Raw genomic sequence first — 16639 nt, 5'->3', positions numbered from 1 at the left:
CACTGTAAAAAAAATAAGCCAGTACAACAAAAAAAATCTTAGTACCAATTTCCTTTAGCCTTTTCTTGTTTACTCAACTTTTGTAAATAACAGTTATACTGACTTAAATGAAGTTGTCAGTGATGCAAAAAATATTTAGTTGAGTTAACTTAAGATTGTTAGTTTTCTGAGGTGTAACTATTCTATAACAAAACCTTTTAAGTTGTGCCAATACAAAAGATTTTGTATGTAGAACTCAAATGTCTGAAGTTGAGTGAACAAAAAAAATGCTATTGGAAATTGGTACTAAGTAATAATATGTTACGACTGGAAACTACAATACCATTGCCCAAGTCAAGAACTGAAAACAGTGAGAATGTTAACAAAACATTTATTCCAAAGAGCAATATAAGAATGTTTTCACCAACCTGTTGAAGGCAATTAAATGGCATTTTAATTAGCCATCATCATGACAACATGATGATTAATCCTTTTTGGTCTTTAAATATTTCTCACAGGAAACAAATAAAAAAATTTATAATTACGCTAACCTGCCAAAGATAGGCATCAATAATGATAGTAGTGCTACCACCATCTCATAAAAAAAAAAAAAATCCTGTGATACCAAATTTTTTACATTCACAAATATTTAAACCAAAGTGATTCAATACTGCAATACAAAAATTAAACGCTTCAGTTAAAGCAGTTTTACAAAACACTGCCACTGAATATGAAATGTGTGTCTAAACAGTAGCATGTAGGAGGAACAAACTTTCAAAATTTGAAGCATGGTCTAAAATAGAAGTGCACCCATCTAAAAAACACTGACACACCTCAACATGAAACATTTAGTTGACTGAACAGTATATCAACGGATATCAAGTAAACAAATAAGCATTTCACTTTAAAGGGAATTCAAGACCAAGTCTTAAAAATTCAAAATGCACCAGTACCACAATATACAGCGACATAAAAACAAAAACATTATTATGCCAAAGGTACCCACCAACCATAAAAGCATCTGAAAATATTCAAAGCATCTTAAACTGCTCTATACAGTGAAAATCTTATTCTTCAGGGACTGAACTCTGTTGGTGCACTTTTCTCCCAATCCCACAAAGATGTTCTGCACTGCCTCAAATGTGTATTTTAGTCCTTTTGGATACTCAATATTTAGCGCATAGAGAAGTCCAAAGAGTACCATGAAAGCAGTGGGAAAGTCAGATAGGTCCTCCATGACCACAGTTTCCTCCAGGATGATGCTGAAGTTAAGACATCTCTTTGTTGCCTCGCGAGATGTCATCCTCCATAACTTCAAGGATGCCCAGTTTCACTCCTCTTGCATAAGTCTCCTCTAAATCAGTGTCCTAAGAAATATATACATTTAATGAAAAAAGGTTGTTCAGAAGTTTAAATAGAAAATTCAATGATCAAATAAACTCTTGCAAACAAAACATGGCACATTGTGCTAACCTGATGTAAACACGATGAAAACGAGCCACATGAAAACCATGTCAGCACCTTTATTAAATATAACCACACATTTCATAAAAGAATTGTGATCAATGAAAATATGAGCTGAAAATTTAAAACCTACCAGACAAGTCTTGGATATTGCATCACGCTCCCTGAGGTACAAGGGGAGTCCCCGTAGAGCCGTAGTGTATCTGTGTGACAGGATGTTTGTTGTCTGTAGGAGGAAAATAAATCATTTTAATTACGATTTACTTCTTCATGATTCCTTGCAGTAAATGTATTAGGATGGGCAAAGTGTCAGAAATGAAGGGGGACTCAGGGCAAAAATTCCACAAAAACTGACAACAAAAAGCTTAAAACAAATTTAATGTAGGGACAATTATATATATTCCCTATTTTAATGAATAATCTTTTGTATATACAGATACAACCACTTATTCCAAGGGATTCATATGTATATGAATCATACCTGCTCATCAAAATGGTCCAGGATAATTTTCATCTCATCTGCAAGGTCTTTACTCTTTGCTCGATACATTTTGATGAGGGCATTGCTATGTTTGTTCAGAGATGTCATGAAAGCCGTTTTGAGGTCCACACAAGTGATCCTTTGAAACTCTGCGCAAAGCTGAGGGAGTGAAAGAGAAAAAAATATCTGCGAACATTTAAGTCTATAAAGAATCATAACAAAATTATGTAGACAAAATGTAACTTACTTGCTCCTGCAAAAAGAGGCCAGGCCATCTTTCTTTGATGACAGAGACCAAGGGCTGCTCATTGACTATTTCTTTTCTTCTAAGAGGGAATGTGGTTTCCATTTTGGTGTTCAGTATTGTAATGTCCATGTTCCTTTTTTTTACTTCAAGCTCAAGATGTTCCCTTTCATTTTCCAATGCAGCATCATCCAAACCAACAGGATTGTCTGGGAGAAAGTTGATTTCTGATCTTCTTGGTTTCTTCTGGGGAACTCTTGAACCATCATCTCTTCTATTGTCAAGCTCACTACATCCAGTATTGAGTAATTTTTGTCTGTAATTTCCCATTTTAAATTTTAAGCTCATCTTCCAGCCCTTGCATCCTGTGTCACAGCCAAGTTCTCTTAGACATGGACGTCTGGAAACTAATGCAACTGCCACTTGCTCAATTTCAGAATCACTTGGGTAAGCTTTAAAGGAGTACATTGTTTCTGCCACCCTCTCTAGTATTTCGGTCTTGACATCTCGTGTAACATCCATGGTAGTTTTCTGTTTTTCATAGACTTCATTAGCTTTTCTCAGTCTGAACTCTACATCATAGGAGAAATGTGGTATTAGGAAAACATGTGGCCAACGCTCTTCCCTGACTGTGGAAGATGGACTGGAGAGATTGGATGAGATGCTTGTTGTGTCTTGGGTAAAATCAATGTCAGACCCTGTGCTTTTATTTCTTGGTGGTTCTGCTTCTGATGCAGTTTTGAACAGTTCCCAGACAATCTTCAGTGTGACCTTATCAGATGGAAGTTCTTCTATGTTACTCAAATTGCAAAGCTGCCCACCAAAATCAGGGTCCTCATACTGGATAACAAAGTTTTGATCAATTTTCAGTTTGTCACAAAGGATTTCTTTGAGCTCATCTACTGATGATGGCACATTGGGGAGTGTCAGCTTTTTATGCACTCTGGAGTCACGATTACTGCGAGCAACATTGTGGTTTTCTGAAACAAAATATACCATTTAGTGATTAAGTTAAAAATGATCTTGCTAACCTCCCTGTAAATACACCTGTGACAGTCAAAATCTGCTGCTGAGGGTACTCATGTAAATGCTGCTAGCAGTTCAGTGGAGAAAATACACTTTAATGTAACAAAAAATGTTTAAGTGACACCATGAGGTTTCTCCCAATGCTGTATGTTGCAAGTGGGTAAAAGTCATTTAAATCCTTCAGCTCAGTAACAATCAGATCTTCGTATGAAAGGTCTTCAACCTTAAAGGTCCTAAGATGTTCAACATACCAACAAGAAAATCTCTCCAGCACAAATGAAGCCTCTTTGTCAACCAACAGAATGCAGCGGATCTTTGCAAATTCTGGCAATCCACCACAGTGTCCAACAGACACCATCATACCTTTGGAGTATGAGGTCCCATGCAATACAGCATTTGATGCAAGAGATACAGTGTTAAGGTGAGCATATTTTTTCTCAACAGCCGTTTTCACCCTTCTTTCCAGAGAGGACACCTTTACAACTTTTAATTTGTCAACATGAACTGATTGTTTGAAAAAGCTGGGAGACTGCAAGATATGTGCAACCATAAGTTGGTGCTGGGTAGACAACGTCAGCAATATGTTTTTGAAATTGTGCACGTTATGCACAACCCGTTTGAAGAAACTGTGCTTTGCCTCAAAGCGCATTGTCCACAACTCCACACAGGGACCAAAACGGCGGATGAGGCTTGGGTAGTGTTCCAGGAAATGGTGTTTTGGTTTCAATTTTTCATTTGGAAACACTTCTCTAAAAAGGTTGCGATGGTCAGATATTTTAGCCTCCAGATAGCAAAGGCTATCCTCTGAAAACTTGGGTGAAACAACAAGCTCCACTATATCTTTAAGATCCATCAACAGTTGCCATGCTCTCTCGGTTTCTGGAATAATGCGACCAATCATGAACGGTATAAGCCTAATTAGAGTCCAATTTTCATGGCCATTTCCACCAATGGTTTTTTTGGAGAAGAATGTTTTGGGGATTTTTTGAGGGCGGTTCACCTTGTCAGAGAAGCAGTAAGGGAAAGAATGAATTGCACCGTTCAACTGGTCAAGGGTAAAGAACTTATCAGCTATTAGCTTCTGGAGACATAAAGACAACTCGAACGGCACAATTCCTTCAAACAAGTCATGCAATGCATCTGGTGGAAATCCGGTTACTGGGTGAAAGCAAGCAAGATGTGTTTGTAAGACACATTCTCTTTTTACACCCTGCACATTTGTCAGAGTTGGGTTTGCTTTCAGATCCTCAATAAATTGATTGTGCTGTTCTATATTTCTTAAGGGAAAAACTCCCTTGCTCACATCAGTGGTCTGTATGTCCTTAATAGAAGCGAGACAAAACCTACAGAACTTCTCAACATGAAAACTTTCCTGGAATCCAGCTAGGCCATGTGCCCCTAGATTATCTGCAGAGACGGTAACAACAGTTCCTTTGATATTCTCTCCAAACTGATCTACATACAAACCCTCTCTTTCAAGTGTCTGTACATCCTTCAACAATGGCTCAAAAAACATGTCATAGCCAAATTCTCTTACATCACTACTCTTCCCCAACAAGGCTAGTTGAATAGTGTGCAAATTTGCTCTGAATTTGGAGGGCCAGTTCAAGATCACCCAGTAAACTGCTGTAATCTTGTGCTTTTTACGTGATGTTCCCAAAGGATTTGCGACTTCGAAGTCATCAATATATAAACCAAGTGCAATAGCTACATTCTCATCACAAAGCAGAGGATGCTCTTTGAAATGCTGACCATCAAAACAAGATGCATAGAAGTCATATGTGGTAGCATTAGAAAAAGTATTTTGAACTATCTCACTACAGCCTAGAAATCTTTTCAAAACTGCAAGAATAGGAACATAAACAAATGTTTTTTTTTTTTGTCTACTGAATACAAACTCAATTGGCTCAACAACATCAAAGTTTTGTTTGTAATATACTTTGCGTTTATGATCAGTAGATAATGTTCCTTTATCAGTGGTAGTGTAAAGAGGATTTGTCCTATGAACAGCTTCAGTGATTTCAGTGATTAAAGATTGGTCAACTTCACAGTTGTGGTGGCATAAAATATCTCTAATCACCTTTTCTGTGGATGGTTTAGACAGGAATAGTATTTCATTAAGACTTTGAAAAATTAGCTGTGTAGCACTTCTAGATACACCTAGTTCTGTCTGCATACAAAGGAACAAAGACGCCAACTTCTTCTCAAGAATTTTGTCAACATCAGTAGCTTCTGCATGTATATCTATATCTGATGTATCCTCAAAGCATTCTGAAGCAGAATCTGACCAATTATCAGAGTCTGTGCGATTGACAGTTACGACCGATGACCTATAATCATTTATTGTGTGTTTTTGGTGATGTTTGTATTTGTGGCTATGAAATGTTACATAGACATTAGTTTTAAAATTACATTGCAAAAATGGGCATTGCACTGTTTCATGCCTTTTCAGATGTGTACACAAATGTCTGATAAAGATTTTTTCAGTACAAACATTTTGATAATCACAAAGGTCACAGTTAAATGTAGCTTGCACTGTACTTTTATCAGAATTTGTGTGGACCCTATGTAGATGAGTTTTCAATGCACCTGGTGTATTGAAAGCGCAGACACACTCAGAGTACAGGCACAATAATGGTACACGTCGGCCTGGGTGCCAATGCTTGAGCCTGCAGTGTCTCAGCAGCAGATTTTGACTGTCACAGGTGTATTTACAGTACCTACACTGCATGAAGTGTGCTCTCAATGGAGATCTGTAAAACAAAATACACAAATGTGAATGACCAGGTTCATTAAAAGGCAAATTAATGAATGAACAATTAAATAAACCATGAATTTTTTTTTGTATGGCAACTGCTGCACAGATTTGAAAATCCCCTATATTATCAATAATCATTATCTCCTCAGAATATTATATAAAGCAATCTTCAACTGTTGGGCCTCCTCAGTACAGTATTAACCGATGGAAGGCTTTCAGATGAGCTAATCTGGCTAACGAGGCTGCAGCAGAATCATATGCACGACTTCCAACGCAATTTAATTGTGCAGCAAAATCCATCGCAACAAAAGACAAAAACGTATTTATTTTATAAAACAGGATTTAAAAATACAGTTAGATTTAAACATCCAGGAATGTTGATAATTTACAAAGAAAAGGTAGAAGTGTCTATTTTTCCTAATTAACCAATATCGACTAATTTAGGAAAAATGTGACTCAAAGAATGAACATTGATCATCAAAAACCAAATAAACGTACTCACCATAAAGATTCCTCTGGATAATCGCCCACGTGCTGTCTCTTCTTTCTTAAGTATTCTTCTTCGGCAGTTTGCTGAACAGTTGTTTCTCCCGCATTAAAAAGTTGACGTTGACGCGCAGCAAGAATGCGCAACGGTCAAAATACTGAGGGCGTGGTTTAGCGCTTGAGAAAATGATGCAGTCGTTCATCAGAAAACATGCTGATATTTTTTTTTAATGTTTGGTTTATTTAAATATAACAATGCAATAAAGTCCCCAAGTGCTAATTGTGTTCTGTTTTGAGAGCAATGGCGCTCACTTCTGTTGTTAACAAAACTTCACAGTAAAAATCTTCCTGATTTCGGCCATATGGTTGAACCCTGGAACATAATTTGGCCGAAATCAGGAAGATTTTTTTACGTATAATGTATAATGCCGTGCACTACTACTACTACTACTTATAATAATGTATTATTATGGTGAAATTACATTATTATACAATTATGCAGTAGGCCTATGCATGTTTTAATTATTATTATTAATAATAATTAAAATAAGTTCTAAATTATACTTAAGTTCTTTTAAAAATCCCTAAAAACATTTTTCTTCATTGTCCCGTAAACAAATGGTTGCATTTTATTCCAAAATTAGCATTTTATTATATGGGAGGGCAGATTCTAAATGAAACTGACTTAACTCAAACTAATAAGTTGGCAGAACTTTTTTTGAATGGACTTCCGAAGCTTTGTTCACAAAACTCATCTTTTTAAGTTTATGGAAAAAAACTTGGTTTATGTTGAATAAGTGTATTAAAAATAGTTGTACTGACTTTTTCATGGATTTTTGCTGAGCCAACACAACAAAACTAGTCATTTAAACTTTTTCAAGTTGGGTTTTTTACAGTGGGGAATGACTCATATGTATGCACATGTGCGTTGTCTTTGATGAGCTGCCCAAGGTGCTGAAATTAACGTTATAGGCTAAATGAATGTATTTGGTAGACACCTTTACCCAGTAAAATTCAGGGTGCATTCAGGGTGTACTTGTTATCAATTTTCTTAATTTTCTTATTTTTTATTGCTTGCCTCTGTCTACGGGAAAGATTAATGGTGAGATTTCACCGAAGCACACTTCAAAACAACATGTTGAATGCATTTCACTTTAAGCTTCTTTGTATTTTACTTTTGAGCATTACTTTTGTTTACACATAAAAAAACAAAACAAATCTTAAGTATGTTATCATTATTTTGACTTCAGACCAGTTCATAAATTACTCTTTTCTTAGCGAGGAGCTGTCCAACTGAGTGGTTCTGAAATCTTGCGTAATTGCACCTGCTGCCACGTAATGTTATGATATAGGCGATTGTTTTTGTAGCTATGATGAATTTTGTTGCTATTGTTTGTTTACAAATACAACAATTCCAAAGCCAGCTCAAAGAAGTGCACATACGTACAATATCTTGTAAACCCGCTGACATTTTCAGGAAATAAGGAAAGGACACGTGCTCTTTAATGTAATTCAGGCTGCGTCTTACAGATGATTTTTGCAAGTGTCATCCATAACGAAACGAGCCTCAGGGTGTCAGTGTTGTACAGGAAAAGCATCTGTTTACCCAACCCCTATATGCTGTTTTGCATCTGATAGGTTGTTCGACACACAGGGGTGGAGGATTTTTTTTATTTGAAGAAAACTGAACTGTGTTACCATTAATGCTGCATCGTTTTTCACTACATTTTGCCTTCTTATGGAACCCCTCCGCAATCATTTCATTTATTTTTGTGTATAAACCGACCGTGTTGCGGAATTTATTCTGGATTTCATAAACAAATCGTTCGGAATGGAAGCTGGAAGACAAAGCCGCAGAAAGGAGTACTGGTGGGTTGTTCTGTGTTTGCTAATTCAGCTGAGCTTCGGACGGCAGGTTTCCGCACAGATAAGATACTCTATCCCAGAGGAGGTAAAAGTGGGATATGTTGTGGGAAATATCGCCAAGGATTTGGGACTAGATGTCAGTTCTTTGTCCGACAGGCGGTTCCGAATCGTGTCTGGGTCAGATGAAACGTTTTTCGTGGTAAATCAGAACAATGGCGTCTTGAATGTTCATAGAAACATTGACAGAGAAGGTATGTGTGATAGTAACGGCGCGTGTTTGATTAATCTAAAATTGGTGGTGGAAAATCCATTAGAGATCCATTATACTGCTGTTGAGATCATTGATGTAAATGACAATTCCCCTACATTTACCGACAAAGAAAAGATATTAGAAATATCCGAAAACACTCTTCAGGGCACGCGTTTTCAGCTGCAAGCTGCGCGTGACCCTGACACTGGAGTGAATTCTGTGCGCCTGTATAAATTAAGTCAAAACGAACATTTTGATCTAGAAATCAGGGACAGGGCCGAAGACAAACTGCCTTTCCTGGTTTTACAAAAGCCCCTTGACCGTGAGCGCAAAGCTGAACACAGTTTAATTTTAACAGCAATAGATGGAGGCAATCCGCAAAGATCGGGAACATTGAACATAACCATACGCGTTCTTGACGTCAATGACAACCGCCCTGTGTTTAGTCAAGATGTTTATTCTTCAACTCTGCAGGAAAACGTGCAAACTGGAACTTTAGTAATGAAAATTCTGGCAAGCGACGCTGATAACGGTCCAAATGGTGAAGTGTCTTACTCCTTTGGAGGGGACAACAACAAAAACATGTTAAATATCTTTAGCCTGGATCGCTTAACAGGGGAAATTCGTGTTATAGGAGAGGTAGACTTTGAGAAAAACAATGTTTATAAACTGGATATACAGGCCTCTGACAATGGACAGCCGCCTTTGAACACTGATTGTAGAGTCTTTATAAAGATTCTAGATATAAATGACAATGAGCCCTCCATAGATGTGACGTCACTATCGAACGTTGTGCCTGAAGATTCTAAACCCGGTACTGTGATCTCACTCATTAGTGTTACAGACAGAGACACCGGTGTTAACGGCAGAGTTGTGTGCTCTCTTTCTGAAAACGTTCCATTTGAATTAAAACCCTCCGTTCAGGAAAACATGTATTCTTTAGTGACTAAAGGGCACCTGGACCGTGAAATCATCTCACATTATGACATCACAATAACAGCGACTGATTTGGGTCAGCCTCCACTGTCCTCTTATAAAACTCTGAGTGTGCAGGTGTCAGATGTTAATGATAATCCACCTGAATTTACCCAGAATCCCATCGAATTATATATAGAGAAAACAACGCTGCAGGTGCGTCCATTCTCTCTCTGAGTGCCCTTGACAAAGACATGAAAGATAATGCTTTAATTTCATATCACGTTATTAGAGGTGACGGGTCACCGAATGATATGACTTCATTCTTGAACATTAATTCAGAAACGGGCGTAATTAGTGCGCTCAAAAGTTTTGACTATGAAACTGTAAAAAGTTTCAGTTCCACGTGCTCGCTACAGACTCTGGAAGTCCGTCTCTGAGCAGTAACGTGACAGTGAACGTGTTTATTCTGGATCAGAACGACAATGTTCCGGTGATCTTATATCCGGTCAGTGCTAACGGTTCTGCTGAGGGTGTGGAGGAGATTCCCCGCAATGTGAACGCAGGTCATTTGGTGACTAAAGTCAGAGCCTATGACGCAGATATCGGATACAACGGCTGGTTATTATTTTCACTGCAGGAAGTTAGTGAGCACAGTCTCTTTGGTTTGGACCGCTATACAGGACAGATAAGGACCCTTCGCTCATTCACAGAAACAGACGAGGCCCAGCATAAACTGGTCATACTGGTCAAAGACAATGGGAACGTGTCACTCTCAGCAACAGCGACTGTGATTGTCAAAGTTGTGGAGCCCAAAGAGGCTTTTGCAGCTTCTGATGTGAAAAACGCAGTAAAAGACGAGGAGGAAAACCACGTGACATTTTATTTGATCCTCACTTTGGGCTCGGTTTCAGTGCTTTTTCTCATCAGTATCATCGTGTTGATTGTAATGCAGTGCTCCAAATCTACAGACTGTTCATCCAAGTATTTACAAGAGGCAAATTACGACGGGACTCTGTGTCACAGCATCCAGTACAGATCTGGAGACAAACGGTACATGTTAGTTGGACCCAGAATGAGTGTTGGATCTACTATAGTCCCGGGCAGTAATGGGAATACTCTAGTGATACCAGATCGAAGGAGCAGGAGAGATTCTGGTGAGGTAAGAATTGTTTTTTAACTCTTTGTTAAATTAGTTTCGTATGTTTTGTCTCTGTCTAAGGCAATGTTTCTTAAGGTCTCAGCTTTAGCTGAACAACTGCTCTACTTTAAGTTTGGACCTTACATGAAGCATCAGATGGGTTGCATTAAATGTAAATTTCTGGTCATTTTGAGCATCAAAGTTTATGTTGCAATGATGTTATTTTAATGAGGTCAGACCTGTTCATAATTCGTAACATGTTTAGCCTAACGAGGCGCTGTCCAACTAAATGGTTCTGATATCTGCGGTAAATGCATGTTGCCGGTATGAAGCATTGTGATGTTACGATGATATTGGTATTTTTGTTTTCAATTATGATGTTTTTTTTTTTTAATTTATTTTGTTTATCTAAAAATATAACAACTTTAATGGCTGCTGGACAAAATGCACATACGAATAATCAATTGAAAATCCTTAGTGATTTTTCTGGAAAAAAGAGGACAGGATGGTTCGTTATGTTTCTCTGGCCTCATCTTACAGAGCAGTTTATAATATTTGTGACGTTCATAAGAAACCTCATGGTGTCAGTGTTGTACAGAGTAAACGTCTTTTCACCCTGCCCCCATATTCTGGTTTTCATCAGATAGATTGCCCAACGCAAAGGGGAGGATGAATTTGTTTGAGGACAACAACTATAAGACGGTTGCCGTATTGTGCTACAATCTTGCTTGTCGAGTTTAAAAGAAATCCTCTAACATTTATATAGTGGTATTGATATTTGGATTTCATTAGGATATCGTTGGCAATGGAAGTCGGAGTACAAAGGGGCATATGGGAGTACTGGTGGATTGCTCTGTGTTTCTCTTTGTTGGCGAGCTTCGGAGGGCAGGTTTCAGCTCAGATAAGATACTCCATTCCAGAGGAGGTAAAAGAAGGATCTGTTGTGGGAAACATTGCTAAGGATTTGGGTCTTGATTTAAGCAGATTGGCAGACAGACGGCCTCGTATCGTATCTGGACTTGACGAGTCTCTTTTCCAGGTAAACCAGAACAATGGCTTTTTATATGTTCATCAGAACATCGACAGGGAAAAGATCTGCGCCCGCAGTGACGTCTGCTCGATTAACCTAAAAATAGTCGTCGAAACCCCTCTTGAAATCCACTATATTGACGTTGAGATCCTTGATATGAACGATCATTCGCCTACTTTTAACGAAAAAGAAAAGATATTAGAAATATCCGAAAACACTCTTCAGGGCACGCGTTTTCAGCTGCAAGCTGCGCGTGACCCTGACACTGGAGTGAATTCTGTGCGCCTGTATAAATTAAGTCAAAACGAACATTTTGATCTAGAAATCAGGGACAGGGGAGACGACAAACTGCCTTTCCTGGTTTTACAAAAGCCCCTTGACCGTGAGCGCAAAGCTGAACACAGTTTAATTTTAACAGCAATAGATGGAGGCAATCCGCAAAGATCGGGAACATTGAACATAACCATACGCGTTCTTGACGTCAATGACAACCGCCCTGTGTTTAGTCAAGATGTTTATTCTTCAACTCTGCAGGAAAACGTGCAAAGTGGAACTTTAGTAATGAAAATTCTGGCAAGTGATTCCGACTATGGTCCAAACGGTGAAGTGTCTTACTCCTTTGTGGGAGACCACAGCCAAAACACGTTTGATATTTTTAGTTTAGATAGTCTAAATGGTGAAATTCGTGTTAAAGGTGAAGTGGACTTTGAAATAAATGATGTTTATAAACTAGATATACAGGCCTCTGACAATGGACAGCCACCTTTGACCACTGATTGTAGAGTAATTATAAAAATAATCGACATAAATGACAATGAGCCCTCCATAGATGTGACGTCACTATCGAACGTTGTGCCTGAAGATTCTAAACCCGGTACTGTGATCTCACTCATTAGTGTTACAGACAGAGACACCGGTGTTAACGGCAAAGTTGTGTGCTCTCTTTCTGAAAACGTTCCATTTGAATTAAAACCCTCCGTTCAGGAAAACATGTATTCTTTAGTGACTAAAGGGCACCTGGACCGTGAAATCATCTCACATTATGACATCACAATAACAGCGACTGATTTGGGTCAGCCTCCACTGTCCTCTTATAAAACTCTGAGTGTGCAGGTGTCAGATGTTAATGATAATCCACCTGAATTTACCCAGAATCCCATCGAATTATATATAAGAGAAAACAACGCTGCAGGTGCGTCCATTCTCACTCTGAGTGCCCTTGACAAAGACATGAAAGATAATGCTTTAATTTCATATCACGTTATTAGAGGTGACGGGTCACCGAATGATATGACTTCATTCTTGAACATTAACTCAGAAACGGGTGTAATTAGTGCGCTTAAAAGTTTTGACTTTGAAACTGTAAAAAAGTTTCAGTTCCACGTGCTCGCTACAGACTCTGGAAGTCCGTCTCTGAGCAGTAACGTGACAGTGAACGTGTTTATTCTGGATCAGAACGACAATGTTCCGGTGATCTTATATCCGGTCAGTGCTAACGGTTCTGCTGAGGGGTGGAGGAGATTCCCGCAATGTGAACGCAGGTCATTTGGTGACTAAAGTCAGAGCCTATGACGCAGATATCGGATACAACGGCTGGTTATTATTTTCACTGCAGGAAGTTAGTGAGCACAGTCTCTTTGGTTTGGACCGCTATACAGGACAGATAAGGACCCTTCGCTCATTCACAGAAACAGACGAGGCCCAGCATAAACTGGTCATACTGGTCAAAGACAATGGGAACGTGTCACTCTCAGCAACAGCGACTGTGATTGTCAAAGTTGTGGAGCCCAAAGAGGCTTTTGCAGCTTCTGATGTGAAAAACGCAGTAAAAGACGAGGAGGAAAACCACGTGACATTTTATTTGATCCTCACTTTGGGCTCGGTTTCAGTGCTTTTTCTCATCAGTATCATCGTGTTGATTGTAATGCAGTGCTCCAAATCTACAGACTGTTCATCCAAGTATTTACAAGAGGCAAATTACGACGGGACTCTGTGTCACAGCATCCAGTACAGATCTGGAGACAAACGGTACATGTTAGTTGGACCCAGAATGAGTGTTGGATCTACTATAGTCCCGGGCAGTAATGGGAATACTCTAGTGATACCAGATCGAAGGAGCAGGAGAGATTCTGGAGAGGTAAGATTCATTTTAACTGTTGAACACTTATGTTGGGTTATGGCATTTTCTCTTTATGTGTGGAATGACTCATATGTATGCACATGTGCGTTGTCTTTGATGAGCTGTCTAAGGTGCTGAAATTAACGTTTTAGGCTAAATTAATATATTTGGTAGACACTTTTACCTAATGAACTTCAGGGTGCATTCAGGGTGTACATGTTATCAGCATGTTTGACTGTGTGTCTGTGGATCGAACCCATGACCTTGGGTTTCCTCTCACAATGCATAACCACTTGAGCCACAAGAACACTGTAAACACATTGTGTAAAATATATAAACTGCTGCTAATTTCGAGAGCTGTCTTTTCATAAATTATTATTATTTTATATTTTTCAGTCACTTTCAGTCAAAAAAGTTCCCCCAATAGTAACTAAACCTCTATTATAGCCATTGTATCTCTACATATTCCTAAATCAATCACTATATAACTGCATAACAACGAGTACAATTTATTGATTGTAGAAGAGGAAAGACTGACTGATTATTTCAATGCAATTAGTTTGTATGCTGAGTAAATATTTCAGATTGTATGTTAAATAAGGAATTTATTTTGTATTTGAGTAATGGATTAAATGGTATTTTGAAAGGATTTTTATTTTGATGTGAGTTTTGAAGATACTAAATTGTCTTTATTCTCAAGTTCACCACCGAACTCTCTCGAACAGAACAGGGTAAACTTTTGAGAAAGATCTTAATAGTGTTCATGGCTTTATGTATGCATTCATACTATCTCCCAATGAATTGAGCCCCTAAAACACTAATATTGCAATCAATCTAAAATGTCAATTTAGGTGGTATATTTGTTTTAGTGCCTGTTGACTTACAGCTCTTGCTGTCTGTTTTAAGGTTGTTTTTTTTTATTACTATAAGGTTTGTTGACTCACTGGTCTACTTGTTGTTGCATTTGAGAGTTGAATATTGCATCTCTGTTGTCCGTATCTTTTAGGCATCAAGTGCAATCTGTGATTGAACTAAACTAGGTTAACCTCGAGACATTTTTTGGAATACATCAAAATGAGCTGATTGTCTTTTCAATGTATGAGTGACAAGCCGAGGAAAGTTGAAGCCTATGTACACATTGTATTGTGTAGGGAGAGATGTTTCCATTTCTAAATCACTTTTTGTTTTTTATTTATTTATTTATGTTGCTTTGAAGGTCTTGCAGTGGCAGCTGAGGACATAACGTGTGTGTGTGTGTATATATATATATATATATATATATATATATATACTGAAGATATTTGTTTAAGCCACCCAGTTAAAAATGTAAAGCGCTTTTATTTTTGCACAGCCGAATCCACTCCACACGATGTCAGTGTAACTCTAGGGTACAGTTCAGTTGTAAGCCCTGCCCCATCAGATAATGAGAATCACAGCACTGTTTTGTGCAGACAGAGGGACAGGCTTACCGTGCGTTTGAAGCAAAGTGTCGGTCAATTTGATCGTATATTTATTTTGCAAGCCAATTGCTCGATAATGTACTTGACATCAGATATCAGGAAGAGCTAGTGATTCAACAGAGGAGCAATTTTAGTCAGAAATGTTTCGAATATCGTTATTTGCGATGGAAGCCGAAGGACAATGGAAGAGACGCTCGAACTGGTGGATTACTCTCCATTTCCTGCTATGCTTTGGGAAGCTGGTTACGGCTCAGATAAGATACACTGTACCAGAGGAGGTGAAAGAGGGATCTGTTGTGGGAAATATTGCTAAGGATTTGAGCCTTGATGTCAGGAATCTGGTGCACCGACGGTTCCGTATTGTTTCTGGGCCCGATGACGCTCTTTTCCAGGTAAATCAGAACAATGGCGAGTTGTATGTTAATAACAGGATCGATAGGGAGCAGCTGTGTGATGGAAACCCTGTTTGTTCGATACATTTGAAAAGCGTCATTGAAAACCCTTTGGAGGTGCATTACATAGAAGTGGAAATAGCCGATGTAAACGATAATCCACCCATTTTCCCAAGATCTGAGCAGCAATTTGAAATAGCTGAACATACAGTGTTGGGAACACGTTTTCAAGTCCAGACTGCCCGAGACCCTGATTTGGGGAGGAACACGGTTCGAAACTATAAATTAAGTCCGAATGAACTATTTGATATCGACGTTCGGGAAAGGCATGATACAAAAATACCGTTTTTAGTTTTAAAGAAAGCTGGACAGGGAAAGACAGAGCAAACATAGACTCAGTCTGACAGCTACAGATGGTGGAAACCCACCGAAATCAGGGACTATTAACATCACCGTTATTGTGGCAGATATCAATGATAATCGGCCCGTCTTCAGTCGGGAATCGTACTCCGCAACACTCAGGGAAAATGCTCCTTTAGGGACCGTCATAATTACAATTAACGCAACCGATTTAGACGATGGAATGAATGGCGAAATTGAGTACTCGTTTGGAGAAAACGTGGATGGGAAAATCAACGACCTCTTTACGCTTGACAAGATCACAGGTGACTTAAAAGTGAAAGGGAATGTAGATTTTGAGGAAACCGATGTCTTTAAATTGGACGTACAGGCCTCAGATAAAGGTCTGCCTTCTCTTGTCGCAGAAGTAGAACTCAGTATTAAAGTTATAGATGTTAATGACAACTCTCCTGAAATTGACATAACATCACTCTCCAGTGTCGTGTCTGAAAATGTAAATCCTGGGACAGCCATAGCGTTAATCGGTGTTTCAGATAAGGACTCCAGCGTCAATGGAAAAGTAATCTGTACACTACCCCAAAATATACCCTTTGAGCTGAAATCATCATTTAAAGAAAACATTTACTCCTTAGTGACAAAGGGGCGTTTAGATAGAGAAGTGACGTCAG

General features: G+C 38.6%; 2 protein-coding genes and 2 pseudogenes across 2 annotated transcripts; 2 read left to right on the top strand and 2 right to left on the bottom strand.

The window, feature by feature from the left end:
• Window positions 1-1247: 1247 nt before the first annotated feature.
• On the bottom strand, window positions 1248-3167 carry LOC127659829 (uncharacterized). Its single transcript, XM_052149776.1, has 4 exons — window positions 2172-3167; window positions 1925-2083; window positions 1577-1669; window positions 1248-1346 (listed from the first exon to the last, which is right to left on the bottom strand). Exons 1-4 carry the CDS (start codon window positions 3165-3167, stop codon window positions 1248-1250), a joined length of 1347 nt encoding a protein of 448 aa, XP_052005736.1.
• A 38-nt stretch (window positions 3168-3205) lies between these two features.
• On the bottom strand, window positions 3206-6777 carry LOC127659585 (uncharacterized). Its single transcript, XM_052149472.1, has 2 exons — window positions 6455-6777; window positions 3206-5947 (listed from the first exon to the last, which is right to left on the bottom strand). Exon 2 carries the CDS (start codon window positions 5923-5925, stop codon window positions 3289-3291), a length of 2637 nt encoding a protein of 878 aa, XP_052005432.1. The 5' UTR covers window positions 5926-5947; window positions 6455-6777; the 3' UTR covers window positions 3206-3288.
• Window positions 6778-8269: 1492 nt separating this feature from the next.
• LOC127659828 (protocadherin gamma-C3-like) lies at window positions 8270-10649 on the top strand (annotated as a pseudogene).
• Window positions 10650-11391: 742 nt separating this feature from the next.
• On the top strand, window positions 11392-13897 carry LOC127659827 (protocadherin beta-15-like; annotated as a pseudogene).
• Window positions 13898-16639: the final 2742 nt, after the last annotated feature.

The sequence above is a fragment of the Xyrauchen texanus genome, chromosome 19, assembly GCF_025860055.1.
Source record: "Xyrauchen texanus isolate HMW12.3.18 chromosome 19, RBS_HiC_50CHRs, whole genome shotgun sequence".
Taxonomy (NCBI): domain Eukaryota; kingdom Metazoa; phylum Chordata; class Actinopteri; order Cypriniformes; family Catostomidae; genus Xyrauchen; species Xyrauchen texanus.
Note: the sequence above shows the minus strand (reverse complement) of the source record. Positions and strands in the feature narration are given on the sequence as shown.

Excerpts from the sequence above, each read along its gene's own strand:
- LOC127659829 (XM_052149776.1), bottom strand. The coding sequence starts at position 3,167 with ATGGTATATTTTGTTTCAGAAAACCACAATGTTGCTCGCAGTAATCGT. Across the intron at positions 2,084-2,171 it reads GCCTCTTTTTGCAGGAGCAA|CTTTGCGCAGAGTTTCAAAG; the intron begins GTAAGTTACATT and ends TCACTCCCTCAG. Across the intron at positions 1,670-1,924 it reads TGGACCATTTTGATGAGCAG|ACAACAAACATCCTGTCACA; the intron begins GTATGATTCATA and ends TTCCTCCTACAG.
- LOC127659585 (XM_052149472.1), bottom strand. The coding sequence starts at position 5,925 with ATGCAGTGTAGGTACTGTAAATACACCTGTGACAGTCAAAATCTGCTG.